The sequence below is a fragment of the Bos javanicus genome, chromosome 23 (assembly GCF_032452875.1).
Source record: "Bos javanicus breed banteng chromosome 23, ARS-OSU_banteng_1.0, whole genome shotgun sequence".
Lineage (NCBI taxonomy): Eukaryota > Metazoa > Chordata > Mammalia > Artiodactyla > Bovidae > Bos > Bos javanicus.
Genome location: NC_083890.1, coordinates 29,464,379 through 29,483,952, shown reverse-complemented (window position 1 = coordinate 29,483,952; position 19,574 = coordinate 29,464,379). Strand labels below are relative to the sequence as shown.

General features: G+C 36.4%; 1 protein-coding gene across 1 annotated transcript; it reads left to right on the top strand.

The window, feature by feature from the left end:
• Positions 1-8,966: 8,966 nt before the first annotated feature.
• Positions 8,967-9,719, top strand: LOC133235896 (olfactory receptor 1M1-like). The gene has a single exon (XM_061397680.1). It carries the CDS (start codon positions 8,967-8,969, stop codon positions 9,717-9,719), a length of 753 nt encoding a protein of 250 aa, XP_061253664.1.
• Positions 9,720-19,574: the final 9,855 nt, after the last annotated feature.

Sequence of the window (19,574 nt, the reverse complement as noted above, 5' to 3'; positions counted from 1 at the left end):
TGGCCATTTGGATCAGTGGGGTCATCTTTGAAGTTATGCATACATCTGCTACTTTCTCCATCACTTCTATGGTGCCAATATCATTTACAAACTCTCTGTGATATCTCCCAGCTCCTAAAAGTCACTTGTTCCAATGAGTATGTCAGTGAGCTTGGGGTTACTGGCTTCCTGTCCTTGATGGCATTTCTTTGCTTCATTTCCATTTGATTCACCCACTCACACACACACGCACACACACACACATGCACACACATGCACACACATTCTCTGCTGTGTTGAGGATCCCGTCTGCTGAGGGCAGAGCAAAGGCCTTTTCCACCTGCCCCCTCCACCAGCTATCATCATATTGTTTGTCTCTACTGGTGTCCTTTGAGTTTCTTTTTTTTTAAATAAATGTATTTATTTTAATTGGAGGTTAATTACTTTACAATATTGTATTGAGTTTCTAAAGCCACATATTGACTCTCCAACTGCATTAGACTTTACTTGAAAGTGAAAGTCACTCAGTCATGTCTCTCTCTTTGTGACCCCATGGACTAATGCAGTCATTGGAGTTCTCTAGGCCTGAAAACTGGAGTGAATAGCCTTTCTTTCTCCAGGGATCTTCCCAATCCAAGGATCGAACCCAGATCTCCCACATTGCAGGCATCTGATTCTTTACCAACTGAGCCACAAGGGAAGCCCAAGAATATTGGAGCGAGTAGCCTATCCCTTCTCCAGCAGAGCTTTCTGACTCAGGAATTGAACCATTCTCCTTCATTGCAGGCAAATTCTTGACCAACTGAGCTATGAGGGAAGCCTACTATTTTGATATTGTTTTTTTATAATATTTTGCTTCCAACACTTAATCTGATGATCTAAAGCCTGAGAAACAAAGCCATGAAGGCAGCTCTAATAAAGTTTTCAAGAAAAGAAGAGCCTACCTCTTTTGCTGAGTCACATCTATTCATTCCTCACTGAGAAACAAATCAAAATATATTGGAAAAATATGGCAGAGTCAATCAAGAACTTAAAGCTTAAGAATAACTCATTATAAGGAAAGTCATACCAATGGAATGTCTCTGAGCAATAATAACATATACATAGAGTTATCTAAAAACTATTCTTGTAAATACAGTAGATTTAAATCTCACTGTACAATGCCAAGTATGGTGAAAATATAAATTTTTTTAACTCTGAAGACTCCAACTTAATTATCCTTTCTGACTCATTTTTTTTTCCTCTTTTGGTCTTCCTGTTTAATTTTTTTATTTTCACTTTGACTCATACTTTATCTCAGGTTATTATTATCTCCTGTGTTTTCTTTGCTTGGTACACATCTGTCTTTTCCTTCACTTTTAATTTTTCCAGGTCCCTTTGCTTTAGTCAAGACTCTTATTAAATAATGTATAGACAGACTTTGGTTTTGTTTCTGCTCAAGGGTCCCTCTTCAGTAATAAGGTAATTCCTTCAAAATTTGGTCTAATTTTTATTCCATTGTTTACTGTGCTTCTAATCTCTTATGTTCTTATTGTTATCTTCATCATATGTCATTCATCTTTGTCATATGTTCTTTTTCTTTGAGGACAGTGATTGTAAAGGCATCTGTACATTGCTTTCTGGCTTATTTCTGTCACAGAAAAGGACAACTCATTCTTTTTTCTGAGTTACAATCAAGTTTGGAATATTATATAGTACGTAAGCACATAAGAGAACCACCTGGCCCTCAATGTTTTCTGTCTGTTTAAGGGTCCACCTAATGTCCTATTAATCTTACAGGGCTTCAGTGGGTAGCACACACGGTCACCAGGGACAAGTCTGGTTATGTCATTTGTGTTGCATCCTTGTCTTTCATGTGAGTGATAAGATGAAAAAATACAAACAATAAGCGACTCATAAAATGCTTATAGGAATAAATACAAGCACAATTAAACTAATATGTTTTTAAAAGGCACATTTGAGAAATAAACAAACAAAAAAATCATGTCAATATAATATATAGTGACCAAAATGTAAAAGAATGGATGCTATAAGCAGCAGATATAATGCAAGAAAAGACAGAAGCTAGCTGATGGATCCAAGAATTTCTCACAGAATGAGAAAAAAAAATTTTTTAAGCATGAGAAAAAGCTTAGTTTTCATAAAAGATACCAAAAAAATTCAATATCTGTCTAATAATGGTTCCAGAAAGATCTACTTTCCATGCAATTGAGGGAATGTGTGACAGGGAATATTCAGAGAAATAACTTTAAAGGCTTTTTTCCCAGAATTCATAGAAATGTAGATCATCAGGTTTGAGAAGCACAACAAAAATTGGCAAGTATAAGTAAAATGAATATAAATGTAGTTATATCATTCTGAACCTATAAAATAATGAAAACAGAAATTTTAAAAATCTTAAAGCAGAAAAAGTGTTTTAAAAATACCAATGTTATATTCTAGAAGCTTTATTATTTTACCTTTTCTATTTAGTTCCATAATCCATTGGAAAACAATTTTTGTGATGGCATAAGGTGGATGTCATTGCTCACTTTACTCATTGATATCCAATTCACTACAATAATTAATTGGAAACAAACTTTTCCCCCCAAATAATTGCAGTTGGTGCCTTTGTAAAAAGTTTAATAATTGTATATGTATGGCGGTCTCTCATCTGTTCAATTGATTTATGTATTTATGCTTATTCTATTAAGCTCTATTAATTATTGCAGCTATAAAGTTTTTTATATTAAGTCTGTAAGTTTTCCTACTCTGCTCCTTCAGATCTTATGGTCTATTCCAAGTCTTTTGCTCATCCACATGTTTTAGAAACAAGCTTTTAATTAAAAAAAAAAAAAGATGTTGACTGAAGTACATTGAATCCATAGATCAAACTGAACAATCTTCTTTAAAAGTTTGCATCTTCTAATTTATATAAACAGGGTAATTTATGAACAGGGTATTTTTCTGCACTTCTTTAGGTTTTTAAAAATTCTGTCAGAAATGGTGTATAATTTTGAACATAGTAGTTTCAGACATCTTTTATTTGATTTATCTCTATGTATTTGATGATATTTTAAGTTGTAATTGTAAAAATTTAATTGTCTAATTTTTGGTATCAGTATATAGAAATCCAATAGATTTTTGTACATTAACCTTATATTCATTGATCTTCCCTATAAACATATACTTTCTAATAAATCTTTATAGATTCTTTTAAATTTCTATTTTACATTGTTATCTGTGAATAAAGAGCTTTATTTCTTAATGTCCAAAATTTAAAACTTTCATTTCTTTTCCTTGCTATTGGGCTGGCTAGGGTCAGATTAGGATCTAATTATGGTTCAGTTATTCCTAACAATGTAATCATGAGCAAATGGCTTATTTTTTCTGAAACTTTTGTTTTCTCTGTAACACATGGATGTGATACTTACCTTGAGAAACAATTGAAATGATGTTTGTGATGTGTTGCACAGATCTTTGCAAAGATCTACTATTTTGTCCCATAAATAGTAGATTCTAGTGGAAAAAATATAATCAAATTCTGAATACTCTAATATTGTAATGGTGATTCAGTCACTTTAATACTAAAAGATAGAAGTATTTCAAATTACTATAGAAGAGTGATCTCACCAAGATGGCAACATAAATTGTTCCCAACTTTACTCCCTCTCACAAAAAGAACAACTAACAAGTATTCATGGATAAGACATCACTGAGAAAATTACAGAATTGAGGCCAAAGCACCACAGAGACCAAGGCAAACTGCATTAGAAGGGTAAGAGAAATGGCTACCTGCTGACTGCACTGACTCTCCCCCAGGTCAGGGGAGAATCACGCTGAAAGCTTAGGTTTGAGCAATCTTGAGAAAGAACAACAAAGCTGGACATATTACTCTCCCCGATTTCAAATATTACAAACCTATAGTAGTCAAAGCAATATGATAGTGGCATAAAAATGGCTGCATAGATCAATGAAACCAAAGAGAGTATCCAGAAATTAGGGATTAAGTTCTAGACAATTAGATGTGGAAAATTTTCTCCAGGAAAATAGCATGATTACCAAAACTAATACAGCTCCAACAGTTGACCTTGAGGATAAAATCATATGCTAAGGACAGAGAGAGTTTTACTCTATAATGACCCACCACATCCTCACCAGACTACCTACCTGAACTTAATTTACATTAGAGAAAAATGAACTTCTACTTGTTCATAGCTCCATATTGATAGTCTTTAATGACTGAATGTGATTCCTTTATGAACTCAAGAAATGATATACCACAAAACTTGTTATTAAAATTGTAAATATCAGACTCAGTTCAGTTCAGTCGCTCAGTCATGTCCGACTCTTCGCAACCCCATGAATCGCAGCACACCAGGCCTCCCTGTCCATCACCAACTCCCAGAGTTCACTCAGACTCACATCCATCGAGTAGGTGATGCCATCCAGCCATCTCATCCTCTGTCATCCCCTTCTCCTCCTGCCCCCAATCCCTCCCAGCATCAGAGTCTTTTCCAATGAGTCAACTCTTCCCATGAGGTGGCCAAAGTACTGGAGTTTCAGCTTTAGCATCATTCCTTCCAAAGAAATCCAGGGGCTGATCTTCAGATTGGACTGGTTGGAGCCCCTTGCAGCCCAAAGGACTCTCAAGAGTCTTCTCCAACACCACAGTTCAAAAGCATCAATTCTTTGGTGCTCAGCTTTCTTCACAGTCCAACTCTCACATCCATACATGACTACTGGAATAAGCAAAGCCTTGACTAGACAGACCTTTGTTGGCAAAGTAATGTCTCTGCTTTTGAATATGCTATCTAGGTTGGTCATAACTTTCCTTCCAAGGAGTAAGCGTCTTTTAATTTCATGGCTGCAGTCACCATCTGCAGTGATTTTGGAGCCCCCAAAAATAAAGTCTGCCACTGTTTCCACTGTTTATCCATCTATTTCCCATTAAGTGATGGGACTAGATGCCATAAGTTAAGAGGTCGGGATGTTCTCATTTAGGTAGAATTAAAATTGAGATGCTTGTCAGATATCCAAAGGTAGATGACATATGCACAGTCTTAATATTTCACTCTCTCAATCTATTTATACAAAAGACAGAAAAAAGATTGCTCAAAATATATATATATGCATATATATATAAATCTTAAGGGTTATGAAATGTTATGGTCATATGTTCACCTCTTCAAAATAATCTGACTTAAGGAAGCAGAGCAGTAACCAGAGAGAAACTGTGAGTTTTAGATAATCTTTCTGATTTTACTTCCAAGTTATTCTTAATAACAGACCTCTGTTAATTATTGACTTTATTCCTCAGCAGCATTTATACCCAACTTTTTCTATGGAAAATTCCTCAAGATTTGCCATTAATGAGTAACTCTGGGAATAGTCTCCAAGGACAAGAAAGATTCCTAATTCTAACCTACCCTTTCCAATCCCAAGAGACATGAATATTGTTAATACTCAGCTCCTGAGCTACATCTTTGCTAGCTATGAACATCACCTCACCAATGTAGGCAAAGGATTCTGGGATCTCTGGACTATCCCACTTGCTTAATAAGAGCACTGGGTAGAAGACATATATCAAATGATAGAATACATAGATCAACTCATGGGTTGAAGATTATGAACGCCAGTAGGTAAGTGTGGAAGGTAGCATTTGACAAATAGAGTAACAGGCTCAGACTTCAGAGCGGAACATAGTGAATGAAAGTTCTGTGCTTGAAGTCTACATCTGTATCTGTTTCTAAATCCATATGTAAATCAGTTGAGCTGTAGGAAATGTCTTAGACAGTAAAACGTTTGACAGACATTCATAAGGACATATCTAATAGGAAGTTAAATATACAACTCTAGAGTTTAGAAAAGAAGATGGATTGGAAGATATAATTTAAAAGTTATCTAGTTATGACAGAAATAGACTCACAAACTTAGAGAACAAACACAGTTGCTGGAGGGGAGGGATAGTTAAAGAGTTTGGGATGGACGTGTATACACTGCTGTATTTAAAATGGATAATTGACAAGGACCTACTGTATAGCACATAGAACTCTGCTCAGTGTTATGTGGCAGCCTAGATGGGAGAGGAGTTTGGGGAAGAACGGATACATGTACATTAATGACCCTCTTAAGTCAGGCTATTGCTCTTAAGATACCATTGAAATCACTCTCATTGATGTCAAAATTCAATTTTCAGTCCTTAAGTTACTTGATGTCTCAACAAGACTTATCCCAGCTGACTGCTCTTACTTTAAATACTGTTTTGTGCTGGCTTTCTTTTTTTTTTTTTTTTTTTTGCTGGACATCCTCACAGTCTCCTAGGTATGTAGTGATCTCACTGATGGCTCCTTAGTCTCCATGTCTGACTCCTCCTCTTTCTTATTATTCATTTTTGGACCTCTTCTTTTATTTCTAGTTTCAGACCTCAAATATCTATAAACAGATAACTTGTTAACTTTTCATTTTGTTTTAGGGTATAGCCAATTAACAATGTTTGTGATAATTTCAGGTGAACAGCTTGACTAAAGACGGTTTATAAAAAGCATGGAAGGTAAAATAACAAATCTGGAGAGTAATGGACAATGCGTGATGGAGACAAGTAGCTTTTTGAAGGATCTGTCATAAAGAGTGGGAAAGTGGAAGAGTAGCTGAGGAAGGCTGAGGGGAAACAGTAGGATATTAGGGTATTGTCCATCTGAGGCTGAGATTTTAGACTGTTAGGACTTCACAATTTTAGATAGTTAGGACCTCATATATTTTCAATGCTGAAATATGATTCTGATAACCTCAGTTTTCAACCACTCCTGGTCTATCTGAGATCCAATGCGAATGATTATTTCTCAGGTGAATTATCAGGAGGTGGATATAAAAGCAGAAATGTTATTCAAGCAAAAGTATCAGGAAGATTCAACCTGGTAAAGGATGTAAAAATGTGAGAGGTATGGTCAGAGAGAACATGCGCTCAACTTCTTGACTGTTGGTTTAAAGAAATTAAAAATATATATATGATTCTACTCTCAGTGTATTTATAATATAATTGATACAAGAAAATCTGTATGTCGTAAACATTAGAAAACATCTTAAGATAATATTCAATTAAGTACTAGATTATCCTGTATATATATCAGTGTGTGAAAGCATAAGTGAGAATATTCATGGAGTTGTGACATGATCAGCTCAAGGAGACTAAATAGTGATAAAAAGTAGAAAATCATGTTTATTGGTAAGTGGGTACAAAGATAGAAGTTCTCAATAACCAGAGACTGATAGGTAGAAGTGATGCATTTTGTGTGCACGCTCAGTTGCTCAGTCTTGTCCTACTTTTTGTGACTCCATGGACTATAGCCTTCCAGGCTCCTCCATCCATGGAATTTCCCAGGCAAGAATACCAGAGTAGGTTGCCATTTCCTTGTCCAGGGGATCTTTCCAACCCAGCGATGGAACCAGCATCTCTTATGTCTCCTGCATTGACAGGTGGGTTCTTTACAATTAGTACCACCTGGGAAGTGATGCGTTAGAAAATAAGATATTTGAGATATTTGAGCAAGGGAGCGTCAGGCCAAAACCATAAAGCTGTACGTTTTTTGGAATCAATAAAGCCAGTAAAGCTGCTGAGGAAGTAACTGGGAGTGAGTTGTTGAAAGTACAAAGATGGTAACTGTGAAAAAATTGAGAAAAAGACAAAAATGAGGATAATTTTTTAGTTAAAAAAAAAGTGTTATACTACTAATATAGATTTTAGGGTTGAAATAAAAGATGAATCAGTGATTCCAGTCTTATTAGGAGAATATTTGGAGGAAAAAACTTTTATTCATAAAATGTTGACATGGAAGGAAGAACATTTCAGCACTTGCGGAAGAAAGCATATGATCCTCTCCTGTCCTCACTATCAATTAATTACTTTGTTATTCATCTTGTGACAAGCACTGCTTTATGGATGTCGACACTGGGGACACAAAGGAGAATAAAACCAGACACAGTATTTGCCTTAATGCACTTTATGGCCCCGTGAGGGAGTCCAACACTAACTAAATAACTTAAATAAATATTTTAACAAAATTAACATGAACAACATTGTCCATATGACACCTATAGCAATTCTATGAAGGTGCTACATGTGGTAGCATATGAAAAGTAGGTTTGACTTAATCAAAGAGGCAAGGGAAAACTTTCCTAAGAAAGTCACTAATTGATCTGAGGCTGTGAAAGGATGAACAGGAGTTGACTCAGAATGAAGCAAAGGGAAATAGTGCACAGGAAGAAATGCAAGGCAGCCAGAGTGGCTAGCAAGCAGAGAATGAGGGGACTGTAGTGTAAGATGAAGCTGCTGAGACATCACGAGGTCAAGACAGATTGAGCTTTGTTAGATAGGGTGGGGATTTTTGTTCCTTCACAAGCCCAATGCTTCTCTGGACATCTGTTTTTAAGCAAATAACAGACATGATCAGAGTTTCTTTTTTGAAAATATCACTCTGGTGGCAGCGTGGAGAATATATTGAATGAGGCAAGAGTGGGACTATTCAAGCAGCTCAGAAGTTAGCAGGACTCCCATTAACAATAACTTAAACTAGAGTAGTGACTGTGTAGATGGGTAAGAGCGTTCACCAAGCTCCTATGATGTGCCAAGCACTAAGCTAAGTACTGAGATGCAGTCTTTGCCTTAGTAGGCTCATGTTCTTGTAATAAAAAGTGATTCATAAACAAGTACCTATGCCATCCAATAATATGAAGACTAAGAGAGCTCTTTCACCCTTAAAAAACCTCCAGGAAGCTCCCAGTGTTCCCTTCATTCCCTCATCTTTGTGCCTCCTCACTTAGATCATCTTCAGAAAGTGCGAATTCTGTCCCTTTCATTGCTGATTGAGTTTCTTTTCTTCATTCCTCATATTTGTGGTATAAGGAAACAAACTGAAAAAAGAACCATCGAGGTTAGTTACAATACACTTCGGTAGCTAACTGTAGTGAATCCTCTTCATGCTGATTCTTGTAACCCATCAAGACCTGAAATGAACTGCAGTAAGAACCCTGACTTTGTCCTCTCAGGACTGTCCAGTGACCCAGACAAACCACAGCTCCTCTTTGGTCTCTTCCTGGCCCTCTACTTGCTGAGTCTCTTAGGAAACTCGCTACTGCTGCTGGCTATTGGCGCTGACATCCACCTCCACACCCTCATGTACTTCTTCCTCAGCCAGCTCTCCCTGGTTGACCTCTGCTTCACTACCACCACAGCCCATAAAATGCTGGAGACTTTGTGGACCAGTAATGGACTGATCTCCTTCTCTGAGTGCCTGGCCCAGTTATACTTCTTCACAGTTTTTGCTGATATGGACAACCTGCTTTTGACTGCCATGGCTATTGACTGTTACGCTGCCATCTGCCATCCCCTGCACTATGCACTCCTAATGACTCCTTGCAGATGTGCACTGCTACTGGGTGGGTCATGGGGAGTGCCCCACTCTATCTCTCTTGTCCATGCCCTGTTGCTATCCCAGCTCTCATTCTATAGTAATCAAGAAATTCCCCACTTTTTCTGTGATTTCAGACCACTCTTTAGACTTGCCTGCTCTGATACCCACCTCAATGAGGACCTGACAATGGTTCTGACAGGACTCTTAGGAATCAGCCCTCTCCTCTGCATCATAAGCTCCTATGCCCATATTTTCCTTGCTGTAGCTTGGAGCCCATCAGCACATGGCAAAAAGAAAGCCCTGGCCACATGCAGCTCCCACCTCTCCATGGTCATCCTCTTCTACAGCTGATCTTTGCCGCCTACTTGAAGTCCCCGTCAGCTTCTCATGCCTCTGGGGAGCTGGGTGCTGCTGTCATGTATGCCCTGGTAACCCCCATTCTCAATCCTTTCATTTATAGTCTAAGAAATAAGGATGTGAAGAGATCCCTGAAAAGGATTTGGGCATAGAGAGTTCATGGCATTAGGAATAATTCCAGAAACAAGTGTTTTGGGGGGGAAAAAAAATCACACTCTTCACCACCACACTGATAAAGTGAGCAGTTAACACCAAGGCTTTCACATGTCACAGAGCATGATATGGTACATTGGATATAACACTACATAGAAATTTGGAGAAGTAGCTTCTAGGTCCCACTCTAGGTGCAAGCTTGTATATGTATTCCAGCTATAGGTATATATATTATTTACTATCTATATCATTATCTCAAAACATTATATCAGTAATATGTCAAAGGAGTATAATATACATTACATTATAATATATAATTAAGTATATTATATATATATATATATATATATATAATATTCTTAAGAGTTGATTGGATGAGCTGCTCTTTAAGTTGCCTTGTAAAGATAATACTATTGAGACATGATCTATTCCTGTCATTACCAACATTTTGATCACTATTGCCATTTCTATCACTAGTTTAATAATGAAGATCATCACCATCAGCTTTAGTCAATATCATCTTTTTGTCATCAGAGTCACCTTACAAATTACCATCTTCAGTTCTCTCCCCATCAGTAACACCAGTATCATCATCATAAGTAAGAGAATAGAAACTGGCCCTATGCACTTTTTCCCCTTTTAATGCCTTATTTTTCAGAATGTTCTATTAATTTGTGTTTTTGTACTACCTTGATAATTGTGGGGCATATCACCATGGCGTGGTGGATAAAAATGTCTTCATAAATTTGAAAGCATAATAAACATTTGCCCTGGGAATACAAGATTACATCATTTATACAGCACAATATGGGCTCCCTAGGTGGTGCAGTAGTAAAGAATCTGCCTGCACAATATATACACAATGTCTAAAATTTTCTTTAAAATTTTCCAGGAAAAAAAAGGAATGGTAGATATAGGCACAATATTCGCAAAGCATTGATATCAAAGCTGGATGACAGGTACATAAGGGTCTATTACACTACCAACTCTACTTCTCTGAATGTTTGACATTTTCTACAATAAAAAGTTAAAATGACAATCCCAAGCTCCCCATCTATTCCTCCCCCTTACTTCCCCCCTCTGAATACCATAAATTCATTCTCTAAGTCTGTGAGTTTCTTTCTGTTTTGTAAAAAAGTTCATTCGCATCTTTTTATAGGCTGTATGAGACATTATGTAATATTTGTCTTGCTGACTTATTTCACTCAGTATGATAATCTCCAGATCCATCCATTTTGCTGCAAATGGCATTATTTCATTCTTTTGAAAGGCTGGGTAATATTCCATTGAATGTATATTCCACTTCACCTTTATCCATTCATCAGTCAATGGACAGATGGGATTGACATGTACACACCACTATATTTAAAATAGATAACCAACAAAGACCTACAGTAGAAAGATTAAAATAAAGCAAAAAGTTAAAATGAATAAGTGAAGTGCATTCACTTTAAATACTTTTAAAATATCCATATACTTAGACATTGCAGTCAAACCACAAAGACAACATTAAAGTAAATTCTGGAAATAAACAATGCTTGTGAAAGAATGGAATACAACTAATGGAATACAACAGTGAAAGAATGGAATACAACTAAAAATTCCCAATGACAAAAGAATATTTAAGAGTGTCATGTTTAGCCATATTATAAAGCCCAAAAGAATAAAACATTGAATAGGCCACAAAGTACATTCAGTTTTTTTCTGCCAAACCAGTATGTATTTGTTGATCTTGAAAAAGAATTAGAGTAACAGTTTTGGCTGGAATCCCATTATAAACTTAATGATCCAACTTCTGTTATTTATACATATGCATAGAATGCAATTCTGATGTCATAAAACAATGCTATAAATAAACAGTATTTCTAGGTTTCTTTTAGGGATACTATTTGTGTTTGTTTGTTTGTTGTTTTTTTAATTTTATTTTATTTTTAAACTTTACAGTATTGTATTAGTTTTGCCAAATATCGAAATGAATCCGCCACAGCTTTACATGTGTTCCCCATCCTGAACCCTCCTCCCTCCTCCCTCCCCATACCATCCCTCTGGGTCATCCCAGTGCACCAGCCCCAAGCATCCAGTATCGTGCATCGAACCTGGACTGGCAACTCGTTTCATACATGATATTATACATGTTTCAATGCGATTCACCCACATCTTCCCACCCTCTCCCTCTCCAACAGAGTCCATAAGACTGTACTATACATCAGTGTCTCTTTTGCTGTCTCGTATACAGGGTTATTGTTATCATCTTTCTAAATTCCATGTATATGCGTTAGTATACTGTGTTGGTGTTTTTCTTTCTGGCTTACTTCACTTTGTATAATAGGCTCCAGTTTCATCCACCTCATTAGAACTGATTCAAATGTATTCTTTTTAATGGCTGAGTAATACTCCATTGTGTATATGTACCACTGCTTTCTTATCCATTCATCTGCTGATGGACATCTAGGTTGCTTCCATGTCCTGGCTATTATAAACAGTGCTGCGATGAACATTGGGGTACACGTGTCTCTTTCCCTTCTGGTTTCCTCAGTGTGTATGCCCAGCAGTGGGATTGCTGGATCATAAGGCAGTTCTATTTCCAGTTTTTTAAGGAATCTCCACACTGTTCTCCATAGTGGCTGTACTAGTTTGCATTCCCACCAACAGTGTAAGAGGGTTCCCTTTTCTCCACACCCTCTCCAGCATTTATTGCTTGTAGACTTTTGGATCGCAGCCATTCTGGCTGGCGTGAAATGGTACCTCATAGTGGTTTTGATTTGCATTTCTCTGATAATGAGTGATGTTGAGCATCTTTTCATGTGTTTGTTAGCCATCTGTATGTCTTCTTTGGAGAAATGTCTATTTAGTTCTTTGGCCCATTTTTTGATTGGGTCATTTATTTTTCTGGAGTTGAGCTGTAGGAGTTGCTTGTATATTTTTGAGATTAGTTGTTTGTCAGTTGCCTCATTTGCTATTATTTTCACCCATTCTGAAGGCTGCCTTTTCACCCTGCTAAGAGTTTCCTTTGATGTGCAGAAGCTTTTAATTTTAATTAGGTCCCATTTGTTTATTTTTGCTTTTATTTCCATTATTCTGGAAGGTGGGTCATAGAGGATCCTGCTGTGATGTATTTCAGAGAGTGTTTTGCCTATGTTCTCCTCTAGGAGTTTTATAGTTCCTGGTCTTACGTTTAGATCTTTAATCCATTTTGAGTTTATTTTTGGGTATAGTGTTGGAAAGTGTTCTAGTTTCATTCTTTTACAAGTGGTGGACCAGATTTCCCAGCACCAGTTGTTAAAGAGATTGTCTTTAATCCATTGTATATTCTTGCCTCCTTTGTCAAAGATAAGGTGTCCATATGTGCATGGATTTATCTCTGGGCTTTCTATTTTGTTCCATTGATCTATATTTCTGTCTTTGTGCCAGTACCATACTGTCTTGATAACTGTGGCTTTGTAGTAGAGCCTGAAGTCAGGTAGGTTGATTCCTCCAGTTCCATTCTTCTTTCTCAGGATCGCTTTGGCTATTCGAGGTTTTTTGTATTTCCATACAAATTGTGAAATTATTTGTTCTAGCTCTGTGAAGAATACCGTTGGTAGCTTGATAGGGATTGCACTGAATCTATAAACTGCTTGGATAGTATACTCATTTTCACTATATTGATTCTTCCAATCCATGAACATGGTATATTTCTCCATCTATTAGTGTCCTCTTTGATTTCTTTCACCAGCGTTTTATAGTTTTATATATATAGGTCTTTAGTTTCTTTACGTAGATATATTTCTAAATATTTTATTCTTTCCATTGCAATGGTGAATGGAATTGTTTCCTTAATTTCTCTTTCTGTTTTCTCATTATTGGTATATAGGAATGCAAGGGATTTCTGTGTGTTGATTTTATATCCTGAAACTTTACTATAGTCATTGATTAGTTCTAGTAATTTTCTGGTGGAGTCTTTAGGGTTTTCTATGTAGGGGATCATGTCATCTGCAAATAGTAAGAGTTTTACTTCTTCTTTTCCAATTTGGATTCCTTTTATTTCTTTTTCTGCTCTGATTGCTGTGGCCAAAACTAACAAAACTATGTTGAATAGTAATGGTGAAAGTGGGCACCCTTGTCTTGTTCCTGACTTCAGAGGAAATGCTTTCAATTTTTCACCATTGAGGATAATGTTTGCTGTGGGTTTGTCATATATAGCTTTTATTATGTTGAGGTATGTTCCTTCTGTTCCTGCTTTCTGGAGAGTTTTTATCATAAATGGGTGTTGAATTTTGTCAAAGGCTTTCTCTGCATCTATTGAGATAATCATGTGGTTTTTATTTTTCTATTTGTTAATGTGGTGTATTACATTGATTTGCGGATATTGAAGAATCCTTGCATCCCTGGGATAAAACCCACTTGGTCATGGTGTATGATCTTTTTAATGTGTTGTTGGATTCTGATTGCTAGAATTTTGTGAAGGATTTTTGCATCTATGTTCATCAGTGATATTGGCCTGTAGTTTTCTTTTTTCGTGGGATCTTTGTCAGGTTTTGGTATTAGGGTGATGGTGGCCTCATAGAATGAGTTTGGAAGTTTACCTTCCTCTGCAATTTTCTGGATGAGTTTGAGTAGGATAGGTGTTAGCTCTTCTCTAAATTTTTGGTAGAATTCAGCTGTGAAGCCGTCTGAACCTGGGCTTTTGTTTGCTGGAAGATTTTTGATTACAATTTCAATTTCCGTGCTTGTGATGGGTCTGTTAAGATTTTCTATTAAGTTGTACTTTTCTAAGAATTTGTCCATTTCTTCCACGTTGTCCATTTTATTGGCATATAATTGTTGATAGTAGTCTCTTATGATCCTTTATATTTCTGTGTTGTCTGTTGTGATCTCTCCATTTTCATTTCTAATATTATGGATTTGATTTTTCTCCCTTTGTTTCTTGATGAGTCTGGCTAATGGTTTGTCAATTTTATGTATCCTTTCAAAGAACCAGCTTTTGGCTTTTTGTTGATTTTTGCTATGGTCTCTTTTGTTTCTTTTGCATTTATTTCTGCTCAATTTTTAAGATTTCTTTCCTTCTACTAACCCTGGGGTTCTTCATTTCTTCCTTTTCTAGTTGCTTTAGGTGTAGAGTTAGGTTATTTATTTGACTTTTTTCTTGTTTCTTGAGGTATGCCTGTATTGCTATGAACTTTCCCCTGAGAACTGCTTTTACAGTGTCCCACAGGTTTTGGGTTGTTGTGTTTTCATTTTCATTCATTTCTATGCAAATTTTGATTTCTTTTTTGATTTCTTCTGTGATTTGTTGGTTATTCAGCAGCGTGTTGTTCAGCCTCCATATGTTGGAATTTTTTTTTTTTTTTACTTTTGTTCTTTTTTTTTTCTTTTTTTTTTTAAATTTTATTTTATTTTTAAACTTTACATAATTGTATTAGTTTTGCCAAATATCAAAATGAATCTGCCACAGGTATACATGTGTTCCCCATCTTGAACCCTCCTCCCTCCTCCCTCCCCATACCATCCCTCTGGGTCGTCCCAGTGCACTAGCCCCAAGCATCCAGTATCGTGCATCGAACCCGGACTGGCAACTCGTTTCTTACATGATATTTTACATGTTTCAATGCCATTCTCCCAAATCTTCCCACCCTCTCCCTCTCCCTCAGAGTCCATAAGACTGTTCTATACATCACTGTCTCTTTTGCTGTCTCGTACACAGGGTTATTGTTACCATCTTTCTAAATTCCATATATATGCATTAGTATACTATATTGGTGTTTTTCCTTCTGGCTTACTTCACTCTGTATAATAGGCTCCAGTTTCATCCACCTCATTAGAACTGATTCAAATGTATTCTTTTTAATGGCTGAGTAATACTCCATTGTGTATATGTACCACTGCTTTCTTATCCATTCATCTGCTGATGGACATCTAGGTTGCTTCCATGTCCTGGCTATTATAAACAGTGCTGCGATGAACATTGGGTTTTTCTCCTGTAATTGAGATCTAATCTTACTGCATTGTGGTCAGAAAAGATGCTTGGAATGATTTCTATTTTTTTGAATTTACTAAGACTAGATTTATGGCCCAGGATGTGATCTATCCTGGAGAAGGTTCCATGTGCGCTTGAGAAAAAGGTGAAATTCATTGTTTTGGGATGAAATGCCCTATAAATATCAGTTAGGTCTAACTGGTCTATTCTATCATTTAAAGTTTGTGTTTCCTTGTTAATTTTCTGTTTAGTTGATCTATTCATAGGTGTGAGTGGGGTATTAAAGTCTCCCACTATTATTGTGTTATTGTTAATTTCACCTTTCATACTTGTTAGCATTTGTCTTACATATTGTAGTGCTCCCGTGTTGGGTGCATATATATTTATAATTGTTATATCTTCTTCTTGGATTGATCCTTTGATCATTATGTAGTGACCATCTTTGTCTCTTTTCACAGCCTTTGTTTTAAAGTCTATTTTATCTAATATGAGTATTGCTACTCCTGCTTTCTTTTGGTTCCTATTTGCATGGAAAATCTTTTTCCAGCCCTTCACTTTCAGTCTGTATGTGTCCCCTGTTTTGAGGTGGGTCTCTTGTAGACAACATATGTAGGGGTCTTGTTTTTGTATCCATTCAGCCAGTCTTTGTCTTTTGGTTGGGACATTCAACCCATTTACGTTTAAGGTAATTACTGATAAGTATGATCCCGTTGCCATTTACTTTATTGTTTTGGGTTTGAATTTATACACCGTTTTTGTGTTTCCTGTCTAGAGAATATCCTTTAGTATTTGTTGGAGAGCTGGTTTGGTGGTGCTGAATTCTCTCAGCTTTTGCTTGTCTGAAAAGCTTTTGATTTCTCCTTCATATTTGAATGAGATCCTTGCTGGGTACAATAATCTGGGAGTAGGTTATTTTCTTTCATCTTTTTAAGTATGTCTTGCCATTCCCTCCTGGATTGAAGAGTTTCTATTGAAAGATCAGCTGTTATCCTTATGGGAATTGCCTTGTGTGTTATTTGTTGTTTTTTCTTGCTGCTTTTAATATTTGTTCTTTGTGTTTGATCTTTGTTAATTTGATTAATATGTGTCTTGGGGTGTTTCGCCTTGGGTTTATCCTGCTTGGGACTCTCTGGGTTTCTTGCACTTGGGTGATTATTTCCTTCCCCATTTTAGGGAAGTTTTCAACTATTATCTCCTCAAGTATTTTCTCACAGTCTTTCTTTTTGTCTTCTTCTTCTGGAACCCCTATGATTCGAATGTTGTATCGTTTAATATTGTCCTGGAGGTCTCTGAGATTGTCCTCATTTCTTTTAATTCGTTTTTCTTTTATCCTCTCTGATTCATTTATTTCTGCCATTTTATCTTCTAATTCACTAATCCTATCTTCTGCCTCTGTTATTCTATTTGTTGCCTCCAGAGTGTTTTTAATTTCATTTATTGCATTATTCATTATATATTGACTCTTTTTTATTTCTTCTAGGTCCTTGTTAAACCTTTCTTGCATCTTCTCAATCCTTGTCTCCAGGCTATTTATCTGTGATTCCAGTTTGATTTCAAGATTTTGGATCAATTTCACTATCATTATTTGGAATTCTTTATCAGGTAGATTCCCTATCTCTTCCTCTTTTGTTTGGTTTGGTGGGCATTTATCCTGTTCCTTTATCTGCTGGGTATTCCTCTGTCTCTTCATCTTGTTTAAATTGCTGAGTTTGGGGTGTCCTTTCTGTATTCTGGCAGTTTGTGGAGTTCTCTTTATTGTGGCGTTTCCTCACTGTGTTTGGGTTTGTACAGGTGGCTTGTCAAGGTTTCCTGACAAGGAAGCTTGTGTTGGTGTTCTGGTGGGTGGAGCTGTATTTCTTCTCTCTGGAGTGAAATGTTGTGCCAGTAATGAGTTATGAGATATCTATGGTTTTGGGGTGACTTTGGGCAGCTTGTATCTTGAAGCTCAGGGTTGTGTTCCTTTGTTGCTGGGGAATTTGCTTGGTATGTCTTGCCCTGGAACTTGTTGGCCCTTGTGTGGTGCTTGGTTTCAGTGTAGGTATGGAGGCGGTTGATGAGCTCCTGTCAATTAATGTTCCTTGGAGTCAGGAGTCCCCTGGAGTCAGGGTTTGGACTTAAGCCTCCTGCTTCCAGTTATCGGTCTTATTTTTACAGTAGTTTCAAAACTTTTCCTACTATACAGCACCATTGATAAAACATCTACATTAAAGATGAAAAGTTTCTCTACCGTGTGGGTCACCCAGAGAGGTTCACAGCTTTACATGGAGAAGAGAAGAGGGAGGAGGGAGTTAGAGGCAACCCGAATGAAATGAGGTGGAATCAATAGAGGAGAGAGTGGGCTAGCCAGTAATCACTTCCTTATGTGCACTCCACAACTGGACCACTCAGAGATGTTCACAGAGTTATACAGAGAAGAGAAGAAGGAGGAAGGAGACAGAGGTGGCCAGGAGAATAAAAGGGGGAATGAAAAGGAGGGAGACAGATCCAGCCAGTAATCAGTTCCCTAAGTGTTCTCCACCATCTGGAACACATAGAAATTCACAGAGTTGGGTAGAGTAGAGAGGGGTTAGGGAGGAGACACAGGCGACCTGGTGGAGAAAAAGGAGAGTCCAAAGTGGGAGAGAGCAGTCAAGCCAGTAATCTCTCTCCCTAGTGAAAAATGGGTACTGAAGATTGGGTTCTTAAAGGTACAAAATTGGTAACAAATACACAAAAGCAAAAATTAAAAATCTAGAGTAGAGTTTGGAATTTCAAAAATACGATGTTAAAGAAAAGAAGAAGGAAAAGAAAGAGAGAAAAAACGAACAAACAAAAACAAACAATGTCGTGAAAATTATAAAGAAAATATAGGTACAAAATTGGTATCAAATACCAAAAAGCATAAATTAAAAATCTAGAGTAGAGTTTGGAATTTCAAAAATACAATGTTAAAAAAAAAAGAAGAAGAAAAAGAAAGAGAGAAGAAAACAAAACAAAAAAAAAGCAAACAAAAACAAACAACGTTGCAAAAAATTATAAAGAAAATACAGGTACAAAATTGGTATCAAATACCAAAAAGCATAAACTAAAAATCTAGAGTAGAGTTTGGAATTTCAGATATACAATGTTATATAAAAGAAGAAGAGACAGGAACAGAGGAAAAAAAAAAAAAGTCACAGAAATTATATTTAAAAAAAAAAAAAACTGTAGGTACAAAATTGATAACAAATACCAGAAAGCTAAAATTAAAAATCTAGAGTAGAGTTTGGAATTTCAAACATACAATGTTAAAGAAAAGAAGAAAAAAAAAAAGGTCAAAAAATTATAAAAAATATATATATGAAGTTTGCTGTAAAAAAAAAACATAGGGTCTTTTTTTGGCAAAGTAATAGGTTATAAAATTGAAAATTAAAGGAATAATAGAGGACTTAAATTTTTTTAAAAAAATTAAAAAAAAAAGAAAGAAAGAATGATCGTACAAATAGTAAAAATATATCTAGGACTTTCTCTGGTTTTGTTGTGAGTATTGTGGGTTCAGTTCATTTTTGGCTAGTTCCTTGGTCCGACTTATATTTCTCAAAATCTATAGGCCCCTTCCTATGTAGTCGGTAGTAACCACAGGGTTTTAATCTATTGCCTGTAGCTTCCAAGGCAGTTCCCTCTGTTATAGCTTCTTCTGTTTGCTGGTCTCTTCAGTGTCTGGTTTCCGCCCTGACACAAAGGGGATGGTGGAGGACACTTTTTTTTTTTTTTTTTTTTTT

Bases quoted from the DNA above. Each gene is read 5' to 3' on its own strand.
- LOC133235896 (XM_061397680.1), top strand. From the start codon at position 8,967: ATGAACTGCAGTAAGAACCCTGACTTTGTCCTCTCAGGACTGTCCAGT.